Source organism: Hippopotamus amphibius, chromosome 17, assembly GCF_030028045.1.
Source record: "Hippopotamus amphibius kiboko isolate mHipAmp2 chromosome 17, mHipAmp2.hap2, whole genome shotgun sequence".
NCBI classification, from domain to species: domain Eukaryota; kingdom Metazoa; phylum Chordata; class Mammalia; order Artiodactyla; family Hippopotamidae; genus Hippopotamus; species Hippopotamus amphibius.
Window position 1 is genome coordinate 17,173,472 of NC_080202.1, and position 26,711 is coordinate 17,200,182.

Sequence of the window (26,711 nt, forward strand, 5' to 3'; positions counted from 1 at the left end):
AATTTTCTGTTACACTAATAATGAGCCTCATTTACTCAACCATTTCAGTGTGAATAGTTAGCTTTTTTTCAGTTTTTTTCCTCCTTTGCATTTAATCCTTAAGTAAATATCTTTGTTCATATATATTCTTGTTAACTGATCTTTTAGTTCTATAGATTAGAATTCCAAGACTTGGATTTCTGTGTCAAGGGCATTTGCATGTAACATTTTTAATAGGTATTCCTAGATTTACATTCCCTGATATTTGTAGCATGTCACATTTTCATCAACATTGAATTAGAATGCCTATTTTCCTGTATTCTCACCAGGACTACATGTTTTTTCAGCCTTCAAGATTTTTACCAGACAAATCAGGAGAAAGACAGTATTTCATTTTACTCCTTAGTGATTAGTGAGGCTCAGGCTCATTTCATATGTTTCTTGGCTGTTTATATGTTTTCTTTTGCATAAAGTGCTGTTGATTTCCTTTATTTTTCTATTATGTTGTTTGTCAGTCTCATATTAACTTATGGAACTTTCTTTTTATTAGGAGCAGTAATCCTTTATTTGCATTTGGTTGTAAATATTTTTTCCAGACCATATTATCTTTTTTAGCAGAAATATTTGAAGTATACAACAAATATAACAGTGACCCATACTCATGTTAGCATTATGATATGTTGCTCATCTTTTTTCTATTTACATATGATTTTAAAAATTGAACAGATAATAGTTGCATAAATTCTCCTCTAATTCCAGATAAAGCTCAAGTCCCCTTTGTTCCACTAATTCCATTTTCTTTCCTTTTTCCCTGGGAACAGCCACTGTCAAGGGTTGGTATATATCCTTCTGGTCTACTTTTTAAAATTTTTATGAGAGATTGAGATCAAGATCTAGTTCAGTGCTTCTCAGAGTGTGGTCTTGAGACCAGCAGCATCAGCATCACCTGGAAACTTGTTGGAAATGCACATTATTAGATCTCCACTCTAGGTCTGCTGAATCAGAAGCTCTAGGGGTGGGGCACAGCTAGCAACCTGTTTTTAGCAAGCCCTCTAAGTGATGGTGATGCACGCTGAAGTTTGAGAACCATTGTTTGTTTAGTTATTAAACAACGCCCCATTTTCCCCTCCCCCAGCCCCTAACAACCACGATTGTTCTTTCTGTCTCTATGAATTTGACTACTCTAGATACCTCATATAAGTGGAATCATAGAGCGTTTGTCTTTTTGTGGCTGGCTTATGTCACTTAGCGTAATGTCCTCAAGGTTCAACCTTGTAGCATATGTCAGAATTTCCTTTCGTTAAGGCCGAGTAGTAGTCCATTGAATGAATGTACTATATTTTATTTATCCAATTTCATTTGTCACTGGACTTTTGGGTTGCTTCCACCTTGTAGCTATTATGAATAATGCTGCTGTGAACATGGATATACAAATATCTCTTTGAAACCCTGCTTTCAGTTCTTTTGTATATATATGCAGAAGTGATGTGGTTAGACTGTATGTAAATTCTGTTTTTAATTTTTTGAGGAATTTTTGTCTCTTTTAAGGTTACTTTTTATTTATTTTTTAAAATTTTATTTATTTTTTTATTTATTTTGCTGCGTTGGGTCTTCATTGCTGCGTGCAGGCTTTCTAGTTATGGCAAGCAGGGGCTACTCTTTGTTGCAGTGGCTTCTCTTGTGGAGCACAGGCTCTAGGGGCGCAGGCTTCAGTAGTTGTGGCTCGAAGGCTCTAGAGCGCAGGCTCAGTAGTTGTGGCACATGGGCTTAGTTGCTCTACAGCATGTGGTATCCTCCCAGACAAGGGCTCAAATCCATGTCCCCTGCACTGGCAGGCAGATCCTTAACCACTGTGCCACCAGGGAAGTCCCTAAGGTTACTTTCAACAATTTATTCTTTGCTAGAGAATATATTTTTCAATTTTATCAGCAAGGAGTTATATATATCTATGTCTACATATTTTATTTATAATATAGAAATATATAGACAGAATATGTTTATTTCTAATATTTGTATAGTCTGTCCTAATTATTTTCTTCAGTATCCATGTTTATAATTCTTTCCTCATTTCTAATATGTCTCATTTTTTCCTCATTCATGTTTACTAGGGTTTTTTCTATTGGTCCTTAAAACCTGGCCTTTTGACTTTATATTTTCTAGCATTTATCTTTTGAGGTAATGGTTTAGTTCATCTATTTACAGTTTTTTAAAAATTATAGAAGTATCTTTATGGCTTTGAATTTTATATTTTAGCAGCAGTCAAGGTTTTCAGAGGAAGGGCTCTCAATTTTAATAATTTCCAATCTCTAATTCCTCTTGCTTAATGATGGCCATATTCAACTTAGAGGAACATTTTATAGTTTCCAAATTGTTAGTTTTTTGGTGATTTAAAAAAATTTAATTGTGGCTAGAATTAAATATTTGGTACATATTTGTTTAAAAGGCATTTCATGGTCATCAGAGTAGAATGTGTATCATTTTAGTAGGACACCAAATTTAATGTAAATCTTTAAAACCACTCTTAGAAGTACCCAATAGGTAGCCTGAGATAGTGTGCTGTGAGAAATACTTGGTTTAGCTGGCTGGGCTCCCACAGGTAGCCAATCAGCTTTGACAGTGTGGCAGAACTCCTCTGAGGCTTTGGTAATCATGCTTAATTAGTGCTTATTATAAAGCAAGCAAGGAAGCAAACAACAAACAAATAGAACCCTAGACAGATCAGATCAGGCTTTCATTTACACCAATCCTAGACTGCAGACTGTGTATGAAAAGCAGTTCTTTTTTTCGTTTTCTAAATTTTATTATTATTTTTAATTGTATTACTGTCTTACTGTTTTAGGGTAGGTAGAATAACAGCTCAGCGCAGGAAAACTTTACAATACTTAATGATATAGTACTGAGCAGCTTAACTGAGTAGCTCTGCAGGACAGTCCTCCTCTTTGTGGTTTCTTAGGACCTTGGCCAGCAAAGACTCTGCCATTTTCCATACAGGCTTCTGTGGGAGTTGTTTCCATTCTTCCAGCCAGAAGGGAAAAAGATAGCATAGAAATAAAGCATGCTGAGGATTTTTATGGGCCAGCCCCTTAAATAGCATGCATCACTTTCATTCACATTCCATTAGTTGAACTCAGTCATACAGCCACATTTAACTGCGAGAGAGGCTGAGAAATATGGCTATATCGCCAGGAATAAGAGGTGAACATGGGAACCAAGGAATAAAGGAGTTAGGGGAGAGATCAGGAGTCAAGGATGGCTTAGATTGCTGTCTCCCTAGAATTCCCAGTTATTTCTTTATGGATAAAAAGTTTTTTATTAAGAGGACCTTTTTTCTAGGATAATAATACAGGCTATATGTGCTGTATGGATTTAGATGAAGCTTCGATAGTGAGGGAGGTTTTGTGGAAGAGGTGTGGAACCTTAGTTGAACTTGAAATAGGAAAGGAATTTAGATTAGAGAAAGAGAGTGAGTGCTGTTCAAGCCAGGGTAATCAAGAAAATGGATATAAAAACATTGAAAGTATGTTCAGGAAAGTTAGCTAGAGAGTGGGAGGTTCATGCAGGCAGTTATAAGAAGTGAAGGTGAAGAGCAGATGTGAGTTATCTGGAAGATGTGAGCCAGTTTGAGTTTAAACTTTATTCTTTAGGCAGTTAGGAAAAGTCTAAAAATTAGGATAAGAGGTGAGATGCAAAATAGTATCTGCGACTGATGAAAGGGAAGTTCAAAGTGGGAGTTGCTTCAGAGGAAATACGAGTTTAGTTTTTAAATATTTACTTATGTATTTATATTGTGATAAAGTAGCAAAAAATTTACCCTTTTAACCATTTTTAAGTGTACAGTTCAGTGGTATTGAGTGCATTCACTGTTTTTTGTTGTTGTTGAGTTGTAGGAGTTCTTTAGATACTATGGATATTAATCTCTTTTAAGATACATGATTTGCAAATATTTTCTTTCCTTCTGTGGATTGTCATTTCACCTTCTCTATAATGTCCTTTGGTACCCAAAAGTTTTTACATTTTGATTAAGTTCAGTTTATTTTTTCTTTTGTTGCTTGTGCTTTTTCTGGTATCATATCAAAAAATCATTGCTGAATTCAATGTTGGTAACATTTTCTTCTGTGTTCTTTTATAGGATTTTATAGCTTTAGTTGTTTGCATCTTTGGTTCATTTTGAGTTCATTTTTGTATATAGGGTAAGTGAGGGATCCGACTTCATTCTTTTGCATGTGGATATTCGGTTTTTCCGGCTCTCTTTGTTGAAGAATGTTGTGCTTTCTCCACTGAATGGTCTTATCATTCTTGTCGAAAATCATCTGATCATATATTCGAGGATTTCTCTTTGGAATTTCTATTCTGTTCCAATGATCTATATGTCTGTCTTTATACTAGTATCACGGAGTTTTGATTACTGTAGCTTTGTAGTAAGTTTTGAAATTAGGAAGTTGGAGTTTCCAATTTTGTTCTTCTTTTTCAAGATTGTTTTGGCTATTTGGCTTCCTTTGAAATATCATATGAATTTTGGGGTGGGTTTTTCTATTTCTGCAAAAAACCCTGAGGTTTTATTAAGGATTACATTGAATCTGTAGATTGCTTTGGATAGTGTTGTCACCTTAACAGTGTTAAGTTTCCAATCTATGAACATGGGATGTGTTTCATTTATATCTTCTTTGATTTCTTTCAACATTGTTTTTATAGCTTTCATTGTACAAGTTCACCTCCTTGTTTAATTCCTAAATATTTTATTCTTTTTGATACTTTTGTAAGTGGAATTGTTTTCTTAATTTTCCTTTTTAAATTGTTCATTGCTAGTGTATAGAAATGCAGTTGATTGTTGTGTTCTGATTTTGTATCCTACAACTTTGCTGAATGTGTTTATTAGCTCTAACAGGCTTTTTGTGTGTGTATTATCTTCAGGGTTTTCTACATATAGATCATGTCATCTGAGAACAGAGATAACTTCTTCCTTTCCAGCTTGGATGACTTTTATTTCTTTTTCTTTTCTTATTTCCTTTTCTTTTTCTAATTGTTCTGGGTAGAACTTCCACTAATGTGTTTAGTAGAAGTGGCAAAAGCAGGCATCCATATCTTGTTCCTAATATTAGGCAAATAGCTTTCAGTCATTCACCATTAAGTATGATGTTAGCTATGGATTGTTCATATATAATTTTTATCATGGTGAGGAAATTTTCTCTATTCCTAGCTTATTCAATGTTTCTGTCATGGGAGCGTGTTGAATTTTGCCACATGCTTTTTCTGCATCAGTTGTGATGATTTTTTCCGTTCGTTTTATTAATATGATATATTACATTAATTGATTTTTGTTGTTGAACTGTTCATGTGCTCTAGGAATAAATCCCACTTGGTCATGGTATATAATCCTTTTACTATACTGATGGATTTGGTTTGCTGATTCATGTTGAGGATTCTTTCATAGATACTCTTTTTTTAAAATTTATTTATTTATTTATTTATTTGTTTATTTTGTTGGCCGTGTTGGGTCTTTTTTGCTGTGCGCGGGCTCTCTTTTAGTTGCAGTGAGTGGGGGCTACTCTTCGTTGTGGTGCGTGGGCTCCTCATTGCCGTGGCTTCTCTTGTTGCGGAGCACAGGCTCTAGGCACGTGGGCTTCAGTAGTTGCAGCACATGAGCTCAATAGTTGTGGCTCACGGGCTCTAAAGTGCAGGCTCAGTAGTTGCGGCGCACGGGTTTAGTTGCTCCACGGCATGTGGGATCTTCCTGGAGCAGGACTCGAACCCGCGTCCCCTGCATTGGCAGGTGAATTCTGTTTTTTTTTCTTATTGGAATATAATTGCTTTACACTCTTGTACCAGTTTTGGGGGTACACCAAAGTCAATCAGCTGTATTTATACACATATCCCCGTATCCCCTCCCTCCCTCGATTCCCCCCCACCCTCCCTGTCCCAGTCCTCCAAGGCATCATCCATCCTCGAGTTGAACTCCCTTTGTTATACAGCAACTTCCCACTGGCTATCTATTTTACAGTTGGTAGTATATATATGTCTGTGCTATTCTCTCACTTCGTCTCAGCTTCCCCTTCACCCCCTGCCCCCCCAGACCTCGAGATCTCCAGTCCATTCTCTGCATCTGCGTCCTTACTCTTGTCTTGTCACTGAGTTCATCAGTACCATTTTTAGATTCCGTATATGTGAGTTAGCATACAGTATTTGTCTTTCTCTTTCTGGCTTACTTCACTCTGTATGACAGACTCTAGGTCTATCCACCTCATTACATATAGCTCCATCTCATTCCTTTTTATAGCTGAGTAATATTCCATTGTATATATATGCCACATCTTCTTTATCCATTCATTTGCTGATGGGCATTTAGGTTGCTTCCATGTTCTGGCTATTGTAAATAGTGCTGCAATAAACATTATGGTGCATGTTTCTTTTTGGCTTATGGTTTTCTCTGGGTATATGCCCAGTAGTGGGATTACAGGATCATATAGTAGTTCTATTTGTAGTTTTTTAAGGGACCTCCAAACTGTTTCCCATAGTGGCTGTACCAACTTACATTCCCACCAACAGTGCAGGAGAGTTCCCTTTTCTTCACACCCTCTCCAACATTTGTTGTTTCCAGATTTTGTGATGATGGCCATTCTGATCGGCGTGAGGTGATATCTCATTGTGGCTTTGACTTGCATTTCTCTGATAATTAGTGATGTTGAACATCTTTTTCATGTGTTTGTTGGCCATCTGTATATCTTCTTTGGAGAAATGTCTATTTAGGTCTTCTGCCCATTTGTGGATTGGGTTATTTGCTTTTTTGGTATTAAGCTGCATGAGCTGTTTGTATATTTTGGAGGTTAATCCTTTGTCCGTTGTTTCGTTGGCAACTACTTTTTCCCATTCTGAGAGTTGTCTTCTTGTCTTGTTTATGGTTTCTTTTGCTGTGCAAAAGCTTTTAAGTTTCATGAGGTCCCATTTGTTTATTCTTGATTTTGTTTCCATAATTCTAGGAGGTGGGTCAAAAAGGATCTTGCTTTGATGGATGTCATAGAGTGTTCTGCCTATGTTTTCCTCTAGGAGTTTTATAGTGTCTGGCCTTACATGTAGGTCTTTAATCCCTTTTGAGTTTATTTTTGTGTATGGTGTTAGGAAGTGTTCTAATTTCATTCTTTTACATGTAGCTGTCCAATTTTCCCAGCACCACTTATTGAAGAGGCTGTCTTTTTTCCATTGTATATTCGTGCCTCCTTTGTCAAAGATAAGGTGCCCATATGTGTTTGGGCTTACCTCTGAGTTCTCTATTCTGTTCCATTGATCTTCCTTTCTATTTTTGTGCCATTACCATGCTGTCTTGATCACTATGGCCTTGTAGTATAGTTTGAAGTCAGGAAGCCTGATTCCGCCAACTCCATTTTTCCTTCTCAAGATTGCTCTGGCTATTCGGGGTCTTTTGCATTTCCATACAAATCATAAGATTTCTTGCTCTAGTTCTGTGAAAAATGCCATTGGTAATTTGATTGGGATTGCATTGAATCTGTACATTGCTTTGGGTAGTACAGTCATTTTCATGATGTTGATTCTTCCAATCCAGGAACATGGTATGTCTCTCCATCTGTTTGTGTCGTCTTTGATTTCTTTCATCAATGTCTTAAAGTTTTCTGCATACAGATCTTTTGCCTCCTTAGGCAGGTTTATTCCTAGGTATTTTATTCTTTTTGTTGCAATGGTAAATGGGAGAGTTTCCTTAATTTCTCTTTCTGCTCTTCCGTTGTTAGTGTATAGGAATGCAAGAGATTTCTGCGCATTAATTTTGTATCCTGCTACTTTACTAAATTCATCAATTACTGCTAGCAGTTTTCTAGTAGAGTCTTTAGGGTTTTTTATGTATAATATCATGTCATCTGCAAAGAGTGACAATTTTACTTCTTCTTTTCCAATTTGGATTCCTTTTATTTCTTTTTCTTCTCTGATTGCTGTGGCTAAAACTTCCAAAACTATGTTGAATGATAATGGTGAGAGTGGACACCCTTGTCTTGTTCCTGTTCTTAGAGGGAATGCTTTCAGTTTTTCCCCATTGAGAACGATGTTGGCTTTTGGTTTCTCATATATGGCTTTTATTATGTTGAGGTAATTTCCTTCTATGCCCATTTTCTGGAGAGTTTTTATCATAAATTGATGTTGAATTTTGTCAAAAGCTTTTTCTGCATCTGTTGAGATGATCATATGGTTTTTATCCTTCAGTTTGTTGGTATGATGTATCATGTTGATTGATTTGTGTATATTGAAGAATCCTTGCATCCCAGGGATAAACCCCACTTGATCATGGTGTATGATCTTTTAATGTGCTGTTGGATTCTGTTAGCTAGTATTTTGTTGAGGATTTTTGCATCTGTATTCATCAGTGATATTGGTCTGTAATTGTCTTTTTTTGTGACATCTTTGCCTGGTTTTGGTATCAGGGTGATGGTTGCCTCGTAGAATGAGTTTGGGAGTGTTCCTCTTTCTGCAATATTTTGGAAGAGTTTGAGAAGGATAGGTGTTAGCTCTTCTCTAAATGTTTGATAGAATTCGCCCATGAATCCATCTGGCCCAGGTCTTTTGTGTGTTGGGAGATTTTTAATCACTGCCTCAATTTCCGTACTTGTGTCTGTTCATAGTTTCTATTTCTCCCTGGTTCAGTCTTGGAAGATTGTACTTTTCTAAGAATGTATCCATTTCTTCCAGGTTATCCAATTTATTGGCATAGTTGCTTATAGTAGTCTCTCATGATCTTTTGTATTTCTGTGGTGTCTGTTGTTACTTCTCCTTTTTCATTTCTAATTCTGTTGATTTGCATCTTCTCCCTTTTTTTCTTGATGAGTCTGGCTAATGGTTTATCAATTTTGTTAATCTTCTCAAAGAACCAGCTTTTAGTTTTATTAACTTTTGCTATTGCTTCCTTGCTTTCTTTTTCATTTATTTCTGCTCTGATCTTTATGATTTCTTTCCTTCTGCTTGCTTTGGGGTTTCTTTGTTCTTCTTTTTCTAATTGTTTTAGGTATAAGGTTAGGTTGTTTATTCGATATTTTTCTTGTTTCTTAAGGTAGGATTGTATTGCTATAAACTTCCCTCTTAGAACTGCTTTTGCTGCGTCCCATAGGTTTTGGGTTGTTGTGTCTTCATTGTCGTTTGTTTCTAGATATTTTTTGATTTCCTCTTTGATTTCTTTAATGATTTCTTGGTTGTTTAATAGTGAATTGTTTAGCCTCCATGTATTTGTATTTTTTGCAGTTTTTTTCCTGTAATTGATATCTAGTCTCATGGTGTTGTGATCTGAGAAGATGCTTGATATGATTTCAATTTTCTTGAATTTGCTGAGGTTTGATTTGTGACCCAAGATGTGATCTATCCTAGAAAATGTTCTGTGTGCGCTTGAGAAGAAAGTGTATTCTGTCGTTTTTGGATGGAATGTCCTATAAATGTCAATTAAGTCGAGATGGTCTAATGTGTCATTTAAAGCTTGTCTGTCCTTATTTATTTTCTGTTTGGATGATTGATGTAAGTGGGGTGGTCAAGTCTCCCACTATTATTGTGTTACTGTCGATGTCCCCTTTTATGGCTGTTAGCATTTGCCTTATGTATTGAGGTGCTCCTATGTTGGGGGCATAGATATTTACCATTGTGATATGTTCTTCTTGGATGGATTCCTTGATCATTATGTAGTGTTCTTCCTTGTCTCTTTTAATAGTCTTTACTTTCAAGTCTAATTTGTCTGATATGAGTATTGCTACTCCAGCTTTCTTTTGACTTCCATCTGCATGGAATATCTTTTTCCATCCCTTTACTTTCAGTCTATATGTATCCTTTGGTCTGAAGTGGGTTTCTTGTAGGCAGCATATAGAAGGGTCTTGTTTTTGTATCCATTCAGCCAGTCTGTGTCTTTTGGTTGGAGCATTTAATCCATTTACATTTAAGGTGATTATTGACATGTGTGTTCCAATTACCATTTTCTTAATTGTTTTGGGTTTGTATTTGTAGGTGTTTTCCTTTTCTTGTATTTCCTACTTAAAGAAGTTCCTTTAGCAGTTGTTGGAAGGCTGGTTTGGTGGTGCTGAATTCTGTTAACTTTTGCTTGTCTGGGAAGCTTTTGATTTCTCCCTCAAATCTGAATGAGATTCTTGCTGGGTAGAGTATTCTTGGCTGTAGGTTTTTCTCTTCCAGGACTTTCAGTATATCCTGTCATTCCCTTCTGGCCTGCAGAGTTTCTGTAAAAAGGTCAGCTGTTATCCTTATGGGTTTTCCCTTATATGTTATCTGTTGCTTTTCTCTTGCAGCTTTTAATATTTTTTCTTTGTGTTTAATTGTCGTTAGTTTGATTAATATGTGCCTTGGAGTATTCCTCCTTGGTTTTATTCTGTATGGGACTCTCTGTGCTTCTTGGACTTGGTTAATTATTTCCTTTCCCATGTTGGGGAAGTTTTCCACTATAACCTCATGAAATATTTTCTCAGACCCTTTCTGTTTTTTCTTCTTCTTCTGGGATGCCTATAATTCGAATGTTGGTATGCTTAATGTTATCACTGAGGTCTCAGAGACTGTCTTCTATTCTTTTTATTCTTTTTTCTTTTTCCTGCTCTGTGGCATTTATTTCCCCCATTCTATCTTCCAACTCATTTATTCGTTCTTCTGCCTCAGTCATTCTGCTGGTTATAGCATCTAGAGTATTTTCAATTTCAGTTATTTTGTTATCCATTGCTGTTTGTTTTTCTGAGTTCTTATGAACTGGTTCTTGTACTTTCTCTATTTTGTTATCGAGATTTTGTATCATTTTTACTATCATTACTCTGAATTCTTTTTCAGGCATTTTTCCTATTTCCTCTTCATTTATTTGGTCTTGTGGGTTTTTTTCCTGCTCCTTTGCCTGCATGGTGTTTCTTTGTTTCCTCATGGTAGTCCAGACTTCTGGAGTTGCTTGTCCTGGCAATAGAGGGGTTTATAGAAGACTGTCCAAGCCACAGACTAATGTCTGAGTGTTGGGTTAAACATACACTAAGTCAAGGAAACACATACATGTATAAGACACACAATTAGTGAATCCATTAGGACATAAGGCTCTGGAAAGACCTGATAGAAGAACCCCAGTGTGCTATCAGATATTCAAAGAGAAAACCAACAGAAATTGAAAACCAAAACAGAAACAAAAGCAAAAACAAACAAACAAACAAATAAATCCAGGGAGATATTGTCAGCTAGGATCAAATATAAAAAAGAGCTAGAGTACCACCAGACAGAATGGAGATTCTCAGAATGAAATTAGACAATTGTACTAAGAACTAAGATAAAGACAAAAACCTAATATTAAATACCAAGGTGGTGTGTCATCTGGAGAATAGAGCAAGGAGTCTGAGCAGACCGATAGTGTTGCTTATAAGTATGTTAAGATAAAATAAACTAAAAATGGATGGAAGACAGGAGAACAGAAGAGCGTAGTGTGACTGGAAATATGCAAATAAAAAGAAAGGAATAGAAATGTATAAAAGATAGAGATGAAAGGAAGGTATGAGAGATATATAGTCTGTACTACCAAAAACTTAGCTAGAAATAGAAGTATATAAAAAGGCAAAAAAATAAAAATAGAATAAAAAATAGAATTAAAAAAATATGTTATATAACTTGTAGATCCCTTAGGACTAGGATCGTAATTAATAAAGGGAAAAACAAAAACAAAAACAAAACAGAACTGATCCCAGAATGGACCAGTTCAATAGAATTGATACTAATATTTCTGTTTCCTTAGAGTCTCAGCTGTAAGTGTCCTTCTGCTCACCTTGGGTTTTTTGTATTATTCTGTGACCAGCAGAGCTTCCTTTATTGTTGGTCTGTAAGTGTTGGTGTGTGGGGAGGGAGAGGGTACAATAGTGGCTCCTTCCCCTGGGAGTGAGTGAGCAGTGGCACACTGTTGTTTCGGTTGGGCTTGGAGGTGCCTGTTGCGGAGGGACTCCGGTGGCTCAGGTGTAAACAGAAAGTCTCAGAGTTGGGCCTCTCTCTGGGTTTTTTTTTTTTCTTGGCAGCCTCCCTGCTGCCAGCGTTCCAAGCCTGCTCTCAGCTGCTTTCCAGGGCTTTATTGTAGCCCCACCTGAGGGCCTCTGGGTACTTGTTATCCCTGAGTGCCTTAGGTGGCCCACAGGGGTCCCTGTACTGCCTGCTGCAGGCACTGAAAGAGAGGGAGAGAGGCTATGCCCGCGGCTCCTCCCCGCCCCCACCCATGAGCCTGCAGCATCCAGCTGCCATCATGGCCGGGCAGCTCTCAGAGGCAGGCTCTCTTCGTTGCGGACCTCTTCCCTCCTGTCGTCTCGGTCCGTCACCTTACTGGCAACAATTTTTCTCACCCTGAAGCAGCTCTCCGGTTCCCACGCTCCCGCTCCCGGACCCTCTGTTCAGCAGTGAATCGATGTCTCAGTCCAGGAACGCTGAGCTGTGGTGTGGACCCTCCATGTGTTTCTCTCTCACTCCCGTCTGCCACAGCTCAGCCGCTTCACCCTCTTTGAGCCTTCGTAGATGCCTCCCTACCGGTTATGTCGGGATCCTTGCGGTCCTTTCTGGTGTCCGAGGTCACCTGCTGGTGTTCAATTGGTTCTCTGTGGAAATTATTGCGTCTTTTAGTGCATTTCCAGTGCATATGTGGAGAGGGATGCATTCCACGTCCCTCTAATTCGCCGCCATCTTTCCAAGTGGCAGGTGAACTCTTAACCACTGCGCCACCTAGGAAGTCCTTTCATAGATATCCTTAAGAGAAATTCATCCATAGTTTTCTTTTCTTGCAGTGTTTTTGTCTGGCCTTCATATTAGAGTATTGCTAGCCTCAATACTCTAGGAAGTGTTCTTTCTCCTTTAATTTTCTGGAAGTGTTTGAGAAAAACTGGTGTTATTTTCTGGAAGTGTTTGAGAAGGACTGGTGTTAATTCTTTTTTAAATATTTCATAGAGTATTCACCAGTGAAGCCATTTGATCCTGGGCTTTTGCTTTGTAGGGAGGTTTTTTATTACTGATTTCATCTCCTTACTAGTTATAGGTCTATTTAGATTTTCTGTTCCTTTTTTCTTTTTAATATTTATTTATTTATTTGGCTGCGTCATGTCTTAGTTGTGGCATATGGGATCTTCGTTGCAGCATGTGGGCTCTTTGTTGTGGTGCTTGGGCGTCTCTCTAGTTGTGGTGCATGGGCTCTTGAGTGCGTGGGCTCAGTAGTTGCAGTGCATGGGCTTAGTTGCCTCGTGGCATGTGGGATCTTAGTTCCCTGAGCAGGGATTGAACCCACGTCCCGTGCATTGGAAGGTGGATTTTTTTTTTTTTAAGCTCTTTATTGGAATATAATTGCTTTACACTCTTGTACCAGCTTTTGAAGTACACCAAAGTGAATCAGCTGTATTTATACATATATCCGCATATCCCCTCCCTCCCGTGACTCCCTCCCACCCTCTAAGGCATTACCCATCATCGAGTTGATCTCCCTTTATTGTCCAGCAGCTTCCCACAAGCTATATATTTTGCAGTTGGTAGTGTAAATATGTCTATGCTACTCTCACTTCATCCCAGTTTCCCCTTCGCCCCCTCACCCCCCTAACCCCGTGTTCTCCAGTCCATTCTCTGCATCTGCATCCTTATTCTTGCCCTGTCACTGGGTTCATCAGTACCATTTTTTTTTTAGAGTCCATATATATGAGTTAGCATACAGTATTTGTTTTTCTCTTTCTGGCTTACTTCACTCTGTATGACAGACTCTAGGTCTATTGGGAGGTGGATTCTTAACCACTGGACAACGAGGGAAGTCCCAAGAATTTCTGTGAGTTAGTTTTGGTAGATTGTATGTTTCTGGGAATTTGCCCATTTGTCTAGATTATTCAGTTTGTTGGTGTATAATTTTTCATAGTGTAATAATCTTTATTTCTGTTAAAACAATAATGTCCTCACTTCCAGTTCTGATTTTTAGTAATTTGAGTCTTCTTTTTTTCTTAATCAATCTAGCTAAAGGTTTGTCAAATTTCTTGACCTTTTCAAAGAACCAACTTTTGATTTTTCCCCTATTTTTCTATTCTCTCTTTCATTTATCTTTGCTTTAGTCTTTATTATTTCCTTCCTTTTACTAGCTTTGGGTTTACTTCGCTCTTATTTTTCTAGTTCCTTAGATATACATTTAGGTTATTGATTTGAGAACTTTCTTCTTTTTTAATGTAAGAGTTTCCAGCTATAAATTTTCCAATTAGCCCTGTTTTCTTTAAGTTTTGGTGTGTTGTATTTTTACTTTGATTTGTCTCAAGATATTTTCTAATTTTCTTGTGATTTTCCTTTGACCAGTGAATGGTGTTGTTTAATTTTCACACATCTGTGAATTTTCCAGTTTCCTTCTGCTATTGATTTCTAGTTTCATTTCATTGTGATCAGAAAGATTATATTATTTTAATCTAAGTTTATTAAGGCTTATTTTGTGGCCTAACATATGATCCATCCTGGAGGTTGTTCCATGTGTATTTGAGAAGAATGTGTATTCTGCTGTTGTTAAGTGAGTTTAGCTTTTGGCATGTTATATTTGAGAATGTGTGTAAGTGTAGATATATTATTTTCAGTTAGGAGTGAAGTCAAGGTGAGAGATTTGTTCGTGAGCTGTAGAGAGGGCTTGAGATCACAAGAATGCATAACTTTTTGTGAGGGATGGAATTTAGAGCAATAGAACAGCCTTAGATATATCCTTAGTTAGAACACTGAAGGTTGAATATAGCCTGGAGTTTTAGATAAAGATGGAACAATTTGAGATAGACCGTAACCAAGAAAGTATAATATTTAGAAATCAAAGATAATATAAAAAAGAAAATTTGATCAGCTGAATTCAGGGTTGAGAAGTCAACTACAATGTTTTGGAAGGACTGTTTCTCCTGTTCCTTTAATAATTAAACAGAAAGGGAAGAACAGAGTTTTTTGTTTTTTTTTCTTTGAATTCGAGAAACATTTAAATGATGATAGCTACTTAAATTGTGAAATTTAAAACCACAAATATCAGTTATGTATTTCCAGAGTATAATTTTTAGAGGCTGATAATTTGCTACTTTATTAGGTGAGTATGAAATCTAAGAAACTTAATATATTGTCTTATTGCTGTATTTGAATTTTGTAGAAGTTATTTCTGGACAGTCTACGAAAAGCACTTGCTGGCCACGGAGGAAGCAGGCAGCTGACTGAAAGCGCTGCAATCGCCTGTGTCAAACTGTGTAAAGCAAGTACTTACATCAATTGGGAAGATAACTCTGTCATCTTCCTACTAGTTCAGTCCATGGTGGTTGATCTTAAGGTAACAAGTTTCTTATTTCTCTTATAGAAACTTTAAAAATGTTAAATGAAGAATAAACTTGTAGTATAAATACTATAGTAGATTATTGTCAAAGATCATTGCTAACACAAAAGTTCTGAGTCTTTTATTCAGTTCATAGGACCTGCTTTTGTTACTGTTCCTCAGGCTACGTAAAGTGGCTTAGAATATGAAGAAAACACAGAATTAACTAGTTTTCTTAAATTAGCATAAATCTTCAGACTTGGATTTAAAATAATGTAGAAATTTGGGCCTGAAAGGAACCATATGTGGTATAGTAAGAATTTTATCAGACTCATAAACCACAATATTAGTGCTTTGTGTTTCTTCTGGCAACTAAATGTTACTACCATCTGTGTGGATGATGTGTTATTATTAAATACTAGCAGAAAAAAATACTATGTGACTGTTTAAAGGTTTTTGTTTTCTATTGGGATTTTCATAGAACCTGCTTTTTAATCCAAGTAAACCATTCTCAAGAGGCAGTCAGCCTGCAGATGTGGATCTAATGATTGACTGCCTTGTTTCTTGCTTTCGTATAAGCCCTCACAACAACCAACACTTTAAGGTGAGAGCATTGGTTTTCATCCAGTTTTGTTTACTGACGCTGTTGATCCTTTATAAATGTGAGAAGAGTAGAATGATGAATAGCTTACACCTCTGTTGGTATTTTTCATTATTATATGTTAATTTCAAGACCTTAAAAATTCATTTTTAAAAAACTTTCTTTTTGTTGTGCCTTTTGTCCTCATTTATGTTGCTATCTATTTTTCTCATAGAAATAACCTACTGTTTTTTTTTCTTTCCTCTGTAGATCTGCCTGGCTCAGAATTCCCCTTCCACATTTCACTATGTGCTGGTAAATTCACTCCATCGAATCATCACCAATGTAAGTCCAAAAGGTATTGCTAAATTACTTAAATTTTTTTTCCTTTTTTTCCTTTACTCCTTTTTTATTTCTTTCTAAGAAAGATATTTTTGTTGCACAAAAGATTTTGAATTTAGATGTATGATATAGGAAGATTACTCACACATGATTTTATCTAATAACTGATACACAATTATATTTTTCATATTTAATCTTGATCTCAGGGCCTTTATTGAGGAAGATGGAGTTAATAGTATCCTTTGGAAAGGTTAAACTTAAAAGATATTTGGATCAGAAGCCCTTGAGAACAATGCCACTGAAAATATAACTTAACATTTTCATCCCAAAGCTCTTCACATATTATTTTAATACTCTTAGCCCTTTCCCAGTGTTTGATACATTCTGACTTGTCACCTTACTGTTTAAAAGTAACAGTATTTATTTTGTAGCCCATTGTGTACATTAAAAAAATGGCGAGACCATATTTGGTTGTATTTTTTAGTCTTTCTTAAACAAATGAAGCATTAATACTTAGAGGCGTTTACATGATATAAAAGCATATCAGACAAAATAAGCATTCATTTAAAAGGTATTTGTGAAACCTTCAACTCTGATGTGAGTACATTAAGTAGAAGGATAGTAACCTTATCAGATTTGGACCATGGATTTAAAAATTTCTGTTCTTCTGATCATAGTTTGAAGGTTTTCAAGTGTTATTTACCATAGCTCCACTTTTATCGATTTTTGGATATTCACACATATGTGTAAAATTTTCAACTTTTTCCTGTTTTCCTCCCTTAAAAAGGACTTTAATCATTGATAACTTGTTATATTTGTCCTCTTTATAATCAAATTTCACTTTAAGAGTGTGTCTTCAGTGAGTTAAAAATATCCTTCCCACCTTCATTTGCCTTGGATGTATTGAATTATATCAAATTCTCCCACATTTTCTTTTATCCATTCCTGCAGAGGAATAATAACTATAAATAAAGCTAATTAGTGACACATTTAGTTTTTCTCAGTGGGGTGCTGGTAGCATTTTTGGTCAGGACAACCTTTGTTATGCAGGACTGCCTTGTGCGTTGTAGGACATTTAGCATCCCTGGTCCTCATTTCATTAAATACCATTTGTGCCACTTCCCTTGTCTCCCTTCGCTGCCCCCAGACATTATGAATAACTAAAAATGCCTGAGGGAATGAATCCTCTCTCAGTTGAGGATCATTATAGGTAGAAGTAACATTAACTACTGTTTCTTCCAAAACAGAAAGTTTAATGAATCTGATATTGCAGATAAGGTATGTTTGTATTAAAAACTTAGAAAAATTTTTACTTTACTTTTGCCAGTGTAATGAGCCAGGACATTTTACCCTTAAGGGTTATTTTCAAGGCCATTAATTTAAAAAAGCAACAGTTTTTACCTTTCAGGTTTATGTGTAATTCAGAAATAAAGTGTTTTTTCTCCTTTGGTTTATAATACTAAAATCATTCCATTTATTAGAGTGGATAGTTTACGTAAATGCTTAAAGCTGTATTTAATAAACCCAAATATATACTTTTTTGATACTCTGTGGCTAGTTACTTTAATTGTGAAATATTTTTGTCTACAATTGAATATATAGAGCACTTTCAAGCATGGACTTGGCACTGCTGTAAGTGGCTGAGCTGCTCCTTTGTGGGTTTAAAGCATGCCTGGAGTGGTACTTCATGCATGCCTCAGTGTATATGGTGAAGTGGTTGTGCATCCTTCTGTACTCTAATGAGCACTGCATGTGTGAAGGTGGAGTGTGTCTGTATCAGAGGCCACGTCAATATGAAATCTGTTTTTATAAAGAGCAACCTGTATTGACCAGCTTAAAATGTTAAGCATCAGTAACCTTTTAATGAATAGCTTGAAAAGAAGCATAAATTTGAGTCTATAAAATGTCTTCTGAAGTTGGACATTATGTAATGATACTTTATCATAATAGATTGATAAATTGTTTCTTGTTAGGGTTTTTCTTTCCTTTGGTTTGAAGCTAATCGATATTGAATCTGAAGTAATTTCTGACTGGAAAGGACTATGTATAAAGTAAATATGCAAATTTATGGAATTGACTACTATAGAATCTCACTGAATGCAGTTATTATGGAACTATTTTGTCTTGAAATCACATAAAATTTTTCTTAGATATTTGGACTCCTGATCTTAAACTTATTTGTAGTATAAGATTTACTTTTAAATGATTCTTGGTCCAATACACCTCATAAGTTCTTTTCTTCCTTGGTTCTTTAGCCAGTTCACAGATTTTTTAAAATTACCATATTCTCAAATTAGATAAAAGTTTTACTGATGTGGTTTTGAGGGTTTATGTAGAAGTAGTAATGATGTTTTGTTTTGCTTTTGTGAAACGTACTCATATTCAGTTCATAGCTACTGTTTCTTCTTAAGAAATCTGAAAATCTAGTCACTATTTGATTATAATTTAAGCTTTTATCAGTTTCTAAAATGGTACGCATAGTACTGTCACCTTTTTTATTCTGGAATGCCATAAGAGATGAATTATAGTCATAAGATCTGTGTTATGTGTTTAATCTTTATAGGCTTCCTTTAGGTTAGGTTAGATATGTTGTTATAATTGGGCAATTAAATAAATAATATATACACATATGAGCCAAATATCTCTCCCATCAGTGGAACGTGCTTTAGCTAGTATAGTACTTAGTATTGTTTTTTCCTTATGGCAGTTTACTGTAGTTTTCTTATGGATAGTTCACATAGTGAGGATGAGATGATCTCTTTCTACTGAGAGGGTTTGGTTGAAAAGATTATTTCCAAGGCATGTGAAATTTATTGAAATACTCTTGAAGAATTGCCACATGGTTTGCTTATAGTATAAAAGTGTTACCATTTGTTTGGCAATAAACTTAGAGTTTTCAAGGACAAAAAAGAATAAGTCTACCTTAATTGACTAGTTTCAGAAAGGAGACATTTAATAACTGCTTAGAACAGTAAAATTTTTACCAACTACATGATGTCTAGGTTTTAGTGCCTATTTTATTTGAAAGTGTATCTTTAACTTTTACATTAAAATGAATGATTTTATATATTATGAAAAATAGCAGTTATGAAAATAGCTAAATCTTAAGTTAAAATCAAGTTATTTGATAGGGTATACTTGGTACCGTGATACAATTTCAGCAGCTATCATAGTGCGGATAGGATGTTGCATGGGATTGCATGTCTTTAGTTCAGCAGTTTCTGACAAGATATTATAGGGTCAGTAGAATGAGGAGGACCCTTATCTCAATGCATTTTGTGATTATTCAGCCTTTGTTACTTTAAGCTGATTAACACAAGCTGTATAAATTAGTAAATGTATGGAAATCAAGGTGTATTGATTGCTCTGGGCAAGTCAGGTGACCAAATTAACTAAAGTTTAAGGAATTCATTATATAACCAAACTAATAAAACTTGATCATTTGTTAGGAAGTAAATAAAGTAAGAGTTTGAGAGAAAAATGGAAACAACCATACTATCCAAATGAAAGTATTTCTTCCCTCATAGTTTTGGAGTTTTTCATAAATGGAGTTCAGTATCGATTGTATTTTGTAAATTGGTTTTCTAGTACACTATCCAGTAAATAGAGTTTATAATCCAAAATTTGAGGTTTAGGTAATATAACCTGATGCTACTCAAAATATTCTCAGAGTTATGGCTAAAAAAATTAAATGTTGAGAATTTAATTAGCTTAGTTTCAAATTAGAAGAAACTTGGGACTAGAATGTGAAGCTATCACATCCCCCTTATCTACTATTTCAGATTTTTCTTCCAGGTATTTCTAATCGCAGGAGTATTATAAATTGGAAGCCTGTATTTTAAGTCATCCTATTCCTTGCATACTCTTCATATGTAGTGAAAATTCATCCAGTCATTTTTATATTCAGTAATAGACAAACTTAACAGTTGTAGTGATTTTCATAATTGTCATTTTTTTCATACTATACTAATTAATTCATTTAAAAGTAAAAGCTAAAGATACACTTTCAAATAAAGTAGGCACTGAAAACTAGAATCAAAACTAAAGAAACAGGTTAAACTATAGAAGAATATTTACATAATTACCTTTAAAAATATTTAGCTATCATCATTTTGTCTTTGTGGCAATCATTAGTCTTCTCATGTATTGTGCCATCATTGCACATCAATTTAAGATTATAGGTTTACTAATAGCCTTATGTCATTTACTCATTTCATGTTGTAATTATCATTGTTGTTTGTCTGTAGGCATATAAGCAGTGGTTTACCACATATTCCTTCAACATCATGTTGAACCACTAATCTCTTTTAAAACTGATAATAGCATTCTTGCCTTGGGAAAATATATACTATACATGCATATGTTTCTGAAATTGTAAAACATTACACTTATAAAAAAGAAAAAGATTGGCTACACAGTTAGCTCTCTAAAAACTTTATTTTTCAGATTCACTAGATTATCAGTGAGAAAAGACAGTCTCATATGCTCGTGCTCATGTAGTGAGCAATTTGTCTCATGTTCATTATGATATTTTAAAATAGATGTATGGTTTGGTGTTTCAATTATTCAGAGACATTACTTGAAGACTTTGGAAGTCATAATGTGTGTTTGCATGGTCTTAGAAAATTTCTCACGAAGTGATAAACCGTAAAACTATAGTGAGTACCAGGGCATATAACTCATACACATTTGGACTTTTCTTTCCTATGGTCTCTGTTTTTCTCCAGTCTGCATTGGATTGGTGGCCTAAGATTGATGCCGTATATTGTCACTCAGTTGAACTTCGAAATATGTTTGGTGAAACACTTCATAAAGCAGTGCAGGGTTGTGGAGCACACCCAGCAATACGAATGGCACCGGTAAGATTAATCATGAATTTTGAATTCCACCTTCTTGCAGTTGCATTTTCATGTCTTTATCCATTCTTGCTGTTTTGATTATTTTAGAAAATCAAATGGACTGAAGGACACGAGGTTGGGGGGGCGGGGGGCGAAGGGGAAGCTGGGATGAAGTGAGAGAGTAGCATAGACATAGATACACTACCAACTGTAAAATAGCCAGTGGGAAGTTGCTGTATAACAAAGGGAGATCAACTCGATGATGGATGATGCCTTAGAGGGCGGGGACGGGGAGGGTGCCTGGGAGTCACGGGAGGGAGGGAATATGGGGATATGTGTATAAATACAGCCGATTGACTTTTATGTACCTCAAAAACTGGTACAAGAATGTAAAGCAATTGTATTCCAATAAAGAGCTTAAAAAAAATCAAATGAGACTTTTCTTTTCAATAAGTATTGTGGTGTGTTGAATACTGCAATTTTGTTGCAGTACTAGTTGATGTATGTTTTCCACTGTTTCAGTGAGTTTAACTTATTTTTCTTAGATTTTCTAACAAAATGCTGTTAAAGTCTTAATGAATGTGACTTTTTCTTTCTTTTTTTAGTTTCTTTTTCCTTTAATTTTTACTTATGAATCAAAATATTTTGATTAGATCCTCATCTTTTGAGGATGAGTAAGGGAAGCTGACTCCTGGGTTAGAGTGAATGTTCCTACTACTAATGCACAGTTTTGCTCATTGGGTGCTGAATATTGCACATAGGAAATTAGAAATAAAATTTAAAGTTTATATTTAAAATAAAAATATTCCATATTTCATTAAACATGCTTTGAACATTTAAAATGATAGGCACTTTGATATTAAAGTTTGACTCTAAACTTAATAAAAATAGACCATTTTCAAATAGGCATTCTAACAGATTAATACTCTTATAGGCATCTGTGGCTGTAAGTATGACAGTTGTAACTAACTCAGAAAAGTCCTTGGTTTCTTTGACTTTTCTGTGTATAGTTACCATTATAGTCACATCATTTCAAATGAAAATGTGGCATGCTTCACCTGTTGGTTTTATTAGTAAATTAGCCATTTCACACTTGAAAGATAAACAGCTTCCTTCCTGGCATACATCTCTTTTCCAGGTTCCCTTAGTCAATAAAATATTTTGATTTTATACAGTTTTAGTTCACTCTGATCCACTTGTTAGTCAATGTTTCTGAGGATTGTTTATCTTAGATAGTCAAATAAAGAAGTTTGCTATATATTTTGGTATTATTTAGCCCAAAAAATTATAGCCCAAAGAGCATGGCAGTCCTGTTTTAGTAAATAAAATGGAAAGTTATCTTTAGTTGACTTTTTGCAATGCTAAGTATTTAATTTTTTTAAAAAATGAAAATTTTGGGCTTCCCTGGTGGTGCGGTGGTTAAGAATCCACCTGCCAATGCAGGGGACACGGATTTGATCCCTGGTCCAGGAAGATCCCACATGCCTCGGAGCAACTAAACCTGTGTGCCACAACTGCTGAGCCTATGTTCTAGAGTCCAAGAGCCACAACTATTGAGCCTGTGTGCCACAGCTACTGAAGTGTACGTGCCTAGAACTCATGCTCCACAACAAGAGAGGCCACCACACTGAGAAGCCTGTGCAGCGCAATGAAGAGTAGCCCCCATTCGCTGCAACTAGACAAAAGCCCGCTGCAGCAACGAAGATCCAACGCAGCCAAAAATAAATAAATAAATAATAAATTATTTTTAAAAAATTTAAAAAAAAATAAAATTTCAATCCAAGTGTAACTTAATTGGAGATAAACATAAATAATAACTACTTAAATGTTATTAACTTGACATTATTTTTAAAAAGTTGTAGAAAATGAAATAAACTGTTTAAAAATTATTTACTGACCTATTTGTGCATTCCAGATATCTTCTGGGAAGTTAGAACTTTGACTTTTATTTTAAGTTTTCTACTTCTTACAGTAGAACATTAATGGCTGGCAATAATAGGAATTGATGGAAAGTTGATATTCATTTCCAATTTGACTTCAATATCCAGTTTACCAGTTGTCTGTAATTTTCTGTGCATGAGGACTGAAAGAAAATGAAACTAAATTATTCTTTTGAACAAAAACAAAACTTTATTGGTAGTCTGAAAACGTTCCCCACGTTTGGAAGTTTTTTTACTTTTTAGCCCTAGTTATTAGCTGATTCTAGGAGCCACATACTATACTCACTATTAATCGTAAGTATTTCATAAAAGCCATAACTACACTTCCTTTGGTCCCAGGATACCTGTGGTAAGAATTTAGTTTTTATTTCTAATTATTCTCTGAAAGTTTCAGTATACATTTGATTTTCAAAATCTTTCTTAAGCTGATTATATCCATGTATTTATATATATACCTGTGTATGAAGTTTCATATATATGTCTATTTGTACATAATGGCTAAGGATGGCTTCCTGGCTGATACTCTTTATTTTTTTTTTAACTTTTTATTTTATCTTGGAGTATAGCCGATTAACAATGTTGTGATAATTTCAGGTGCACAACAAAGCAACTCAGCCATACATATACATGTATCCCTTCTCCCCCAGACTCCCCTCCCATCCAGGCTCTGGCTGATACTCTTATCAGGGAAAATAATCACAAATTTAATATGAAATAATCTTTTTAGAATAAGAAAATGCTATAATTTGGATCATCTTTAAGGTAAATGTCACCCTTCTTAAGCCTGGTGAGTGAACAATTGGACAACAAATATAGGAAGTATCACACTCCCACTCACTGCCAAGCGTGTTGTTAATGCCAGGGAAGCGTGATGAGCTAAACAGACACTGAGATGCCCGTCTTACAGGTTTTGCTTGAAAACTAATAAAGAGCCAACTACGGTAGCCATAAAGTCTGCAAGTAGTCAAATATACATAATGAATGGTTTAGAGATACTTTACATCAGGGTTTCTCAACCTTGGTACTATTGACATTTTGGCATGGTTAGTTCTTTGTTGTAGGGGACTGTCCTGTGCTTGGTGGGATGTTTAACAGTATCTTTAGTCTCTGCCCACTAGATGCCAGTAGCATCCCCTTTCCCCCAGCCAGCCATGAAAACCCAAAAATGTCTCCAGACGTTTTCAGATATTCTCTGGGGAACAGAATTGCCCCCAGTTGAGAACCACTGTATTACATGATGTGTTCAGTGGGTTGTCCTTATTTGCATTGCCTCAGATAGTTTGTGGCTCTGATAAATCTTAGCTTTCAGCTTGCTGCAGAAGTAGCTATCAGGGAGTTCCATTGTGTAAAGTTAAAATAATATCTGTGTTTCTAGGCTTTACAACTACTCTGTATTTTGGATATGGATAAATTTCTTTCTATAAAGAGCCAACTACTTGAAAATTTTTCTTCAGTGAAAATCAACTCATGTCCCTATCACTCCCAGCCATCATTATCCTCTCTCTTTTTCTATAGAACTCTTTCTATAGGAGCTCTATAGAACACTTCTGATTCTTCTATAAGACAGCACTGCAGATATTTGAATAAAGTTATACTGTACTGCTAAGGGTTCTTTTTATTTTTACATCATTTTAGCATTGGAAGGGATTTTATTATTTCAGCTCTCTTTAAAAGTGCATGTGTGGGACTTCCCTGGCAGTCTGGTGGTTAAGACTCTGCCCTTCCACTGCAGGAGGTGCAAGTTCAGTCCCTGGTCTGGGAATTAAGATGCCACATGCCATGCTGTGCTACAAAAACAAAAACAAAAACAAACAAAGTGTGTGTGTGCTTTCTTTCATCTATTTTTATAGCTAAGGAAACTGAGGCACAAGTAATGTTAAGTGAATGACAGATCGTCACATGGTTGTAGTCAACATTCAGTCCAGTGTCTTTGTAGTTCTTCAGCTGTCTTCCCCTGCCCTTGTGTTAGCTTGATGAAAGCAGGAGCCTTGTCTGGCTTGTCCAGCACCCGGCTTCTGGTCCCTAGAACAGTGTCTGGCACATTGGAGGCATCTAGTACATATCTGTTGAATTTCTTACTTGACCTGCTTTCAAAACCCCCCTCCATCTGGTATGCTTCTCTTCTGGAAAGAATCTTCATTGCTTTTTTTCAGTGAAAATGACATGTAAAGTTATGAGTTTAGTGTTCCAGATGTGGTGTAGTAATTGATGAAAAGTATTAACCTGCTGTGTCTGCATATACAATGTTTCTAGTCAAACTTTGCCTCATTTTAAATTAAGCTTTTTATCACTTAAACTCTTTAGCCTTTTTTCATATGAACATTAGCCATAGCTTCTCCATTTTGTACTTTTGTAGTGTTTTTAAAAATTTGAGATGTTTATAGCAGCACTAATCATTTATGTTCTAAAAATAAGATAATCTGTTAATATGTGTAGATTCTGCACAAAAATTTTCCTTCTTAAAGGGCATCCTGGCTCAGCACATGCTTCTTACATGTGTATAATTCAGTCATGGTCTTAAATAAGTTAACAAATGGTTTGGGCCCTTCATAAGCACCTGGATACTCTGAGTCATGATTTTTTTCCTGGACGTGACTGCCTCTCCTCTTTAGCCAATGCCCTTATACCAGGTTGGATTCCTACTGTTATTTACAGTGTGGGAGATCAATTAATAAATTAATGGATGGTTTATTTTTCTTGCATTTCTAGCTAAGAAATATCTTTTGTCTTTAGCATGTTATTTCTGACTTTATGTAACCCACTAATGGTCATTAATTAAAAGGTAGTTGAATTTAAAAATCTATTAAAATTTTCAAGTCTTTCCCCCCAGTTTTATTGAGATATAGTTGACCCACAGCGCTATGTAAGTTTAAGACATGCTGCATAATAACTTATGTATACTGTGAAATGATTACCACGGTATGTTTAGTTAACATCCATCATTTCATATACGTACGAAAGAAAAAAGAAAGCTTTTTTCCTTGTGATGAGAACTCAGGATCTACTTTCTTAACTTTCCATATAGCAGTGTTAACTGTAGTCATCATGTTGTACATCCCCAGTACTTATTTGTCTGATAACTGAAAGTTTGTGTCTCTTGACCATTTTCATCCAGTTCTCCCAACCACTACTCCCTGTGTCTGGTAACCAGAAATCTGATCTCTTTTTTTCTATGAGTTTGTTTTTTGGTTTGGGGTTTTGTTTGTTTGTTTCATTTGTTTTTTTTTAAGATTCCACATATAAGTGAGATCATGTAGTCTTTCTCTGTCTGACTTATTTCACTTAGCATAATGCCCTCAAGGTCCACTCATGTTGTCGCAAATGGCAGGATTTCCTTCTTTTTATGTTTGAATAACAATCCATTGTGTGTGTGTGTGTGTGTGTGTACACCACAGTTTTCATGACACTTGTTTCCAAGCCTTGGCAATTGTAAGTAATGCTGCAGTGAACATAGAGGTGTAGATATATCTTTGACATAGTGTTTTCATTTTCTTCGGATAAATATCCAAAAGTAGAGTTGCCAGATCATATGGTAATTCTGTTTTTAATTTTTTGAGGAACCACCATACTGTTTCCCTTAGTGGCTGCACCAGTTAAATCCCACCAGTAGTGCACAAGGGTTCCCTTTTCTCCACATCTTCACCAGCATTTGTTATCTCTTGTCTTTTCCATGATAGTCACTGTTACAGGTGTGAGGTGTTAGATAGCTCGTTTTATTTCCATTTCCCTGATGATTAATAATTTGAGTACATTTTCATGTATCT

At 35.7% G+C, this 26,711-nt stretch overlaps 1 protein-coding gene across 6 annotated transcripts in view; it reads left to right on the forward strand.

Moving 5' to 3' along the window:
* Positions 1-26,711, forward strand: part of NF1 (neurofibromin 1) — a 237,044-nt gene that overhangs the window by 66,033 nt on the left and 144,300 nt on the right. For all 6 annotated transcript variants that reach the window (XM_057714095.1, XM_057714098.1, XM_057714093.1 and 3 more), the window contains exons 9-12: positions 15,092-15,265; positions 15,729-15,851; positions 16,098-16,172; positions 20,897-21,028. In XM_057714095.1, the coding sequence (XP_057570078.1) occupies positions 15,092-15,265; positions 15,729-15,851; positions 16,098-16,172; positions 20,897-21,028 (504 nt within the window). The remainder of the gene's footprint in view (positions 1-15,091; positions 15,266-15,728; positions 15,852-16,097; positions 16,173-20,896; positions 21,029-26,711) is intronic.